Raw genomic sequence first — 748 nt, 5'->3', positions numbered from 1 at the left:
TTGCTGCTGCTGCTGCTGTTGCTGCTGATGTTGCTGCTGCTGCTGACTGCTGCAGTTGTNTGCTGCTGCTGTTGCTGCTGCTGCTGCTGTTGCTGCTGATGTTGCTGCTGCTGCTGACTGCTGCAGTTGTTGCTGCTTCTGCTGCTCATGCAGTTGCTGCTGCCGTTGATTGCTCTGTTGCGGTTACAGACACGATTGCTGCTGCTGTTGCTACTGCTGCTGTTCTTACTGCTGCTGTTGCTGCTGCTGCTGCTGCTGCTGCTGCGGTGTGTATACACAGGAGGCGCAGCGCGTCGCCTGGGTGCTGCTGCGTTGCTGCTGGGGGCCCCAGAGAGAAGCAGCACTGCAGCAGCTAAAGGAAACGTTGCTGTTTCAGCTCTCCCTGCTGCAGCAGCAGCAGCAGCAACAGCAGCAACAGCAGCAGCAGCAGCAGCAGCACAAACACATCTGGGATGCCCCAACATTCCGTGAAGCAGCAGCAGTTGCTGCTGCGCTGCTGCAGTGCGGATCCCTCGACGCGTTGCTGCTGCAGCAGCTCTGGCGTGGTGCATGTATAGGCCTCGGGGGGCCGCCTGGGGGCCCCCCTTGCGGGGGGCCCCCTGGGGGGGGCCCTGGGGGGCCCCCTTGCGGGGGGGCCCCTGGGGGCCCCCAGAGGGGGGCCCCCTCTGTGCTGACGCGAGCAGGGTTGCGTGCTGCTGCTGCAGGGGCCCCTGCTGGCAGCGTTGCTGTTGATGGGAGACGATGGGCT

General features: G+C 63.9%; 1 protein-coding gene across 1 annotated transcript in view; it reads right to left on the bottom strand.

The window, feature by feature from the left end:
* EMH_0050200 (uncharacterized protein) overlaps positions 1-551 on the bottom strand; it is a gene marked incomplete at both ends in the record, with an annotated part of 1549 nt that extends 998 nt beyond the window's left edge. Inside the window, 2 exon segments of the mRNA XM_013496610.1 lie at positions 3-59; positions 63-551. Of these exon segments, the coding sequence (XP_013352064.1) occupies positions 3-59; positions 63-551 (546 nt within the window).
* Positions 552-748: the final 197 nt, after the last annotated feature.

This window comes from Eimeria mitis, genomic scaffold (assembly GCF_000499745.2).
Source record: "Eimeria mitis Houghton genomic scaffold, Emh_scaff2196, whole genome shotgun sequence".
In the NCBI taxonomy this organism is placed as follows: domain Eukaryota; phylum Apicomplexa; class Conoidasida; order Eucoccidiorida; family Eimeriidae; genus Eimeria; species Eimeria mitis.
Note: the sequence above shows the minus strand (reverse complement) of the source record. Positions and strands in the feature narration are given on the sequence as shown.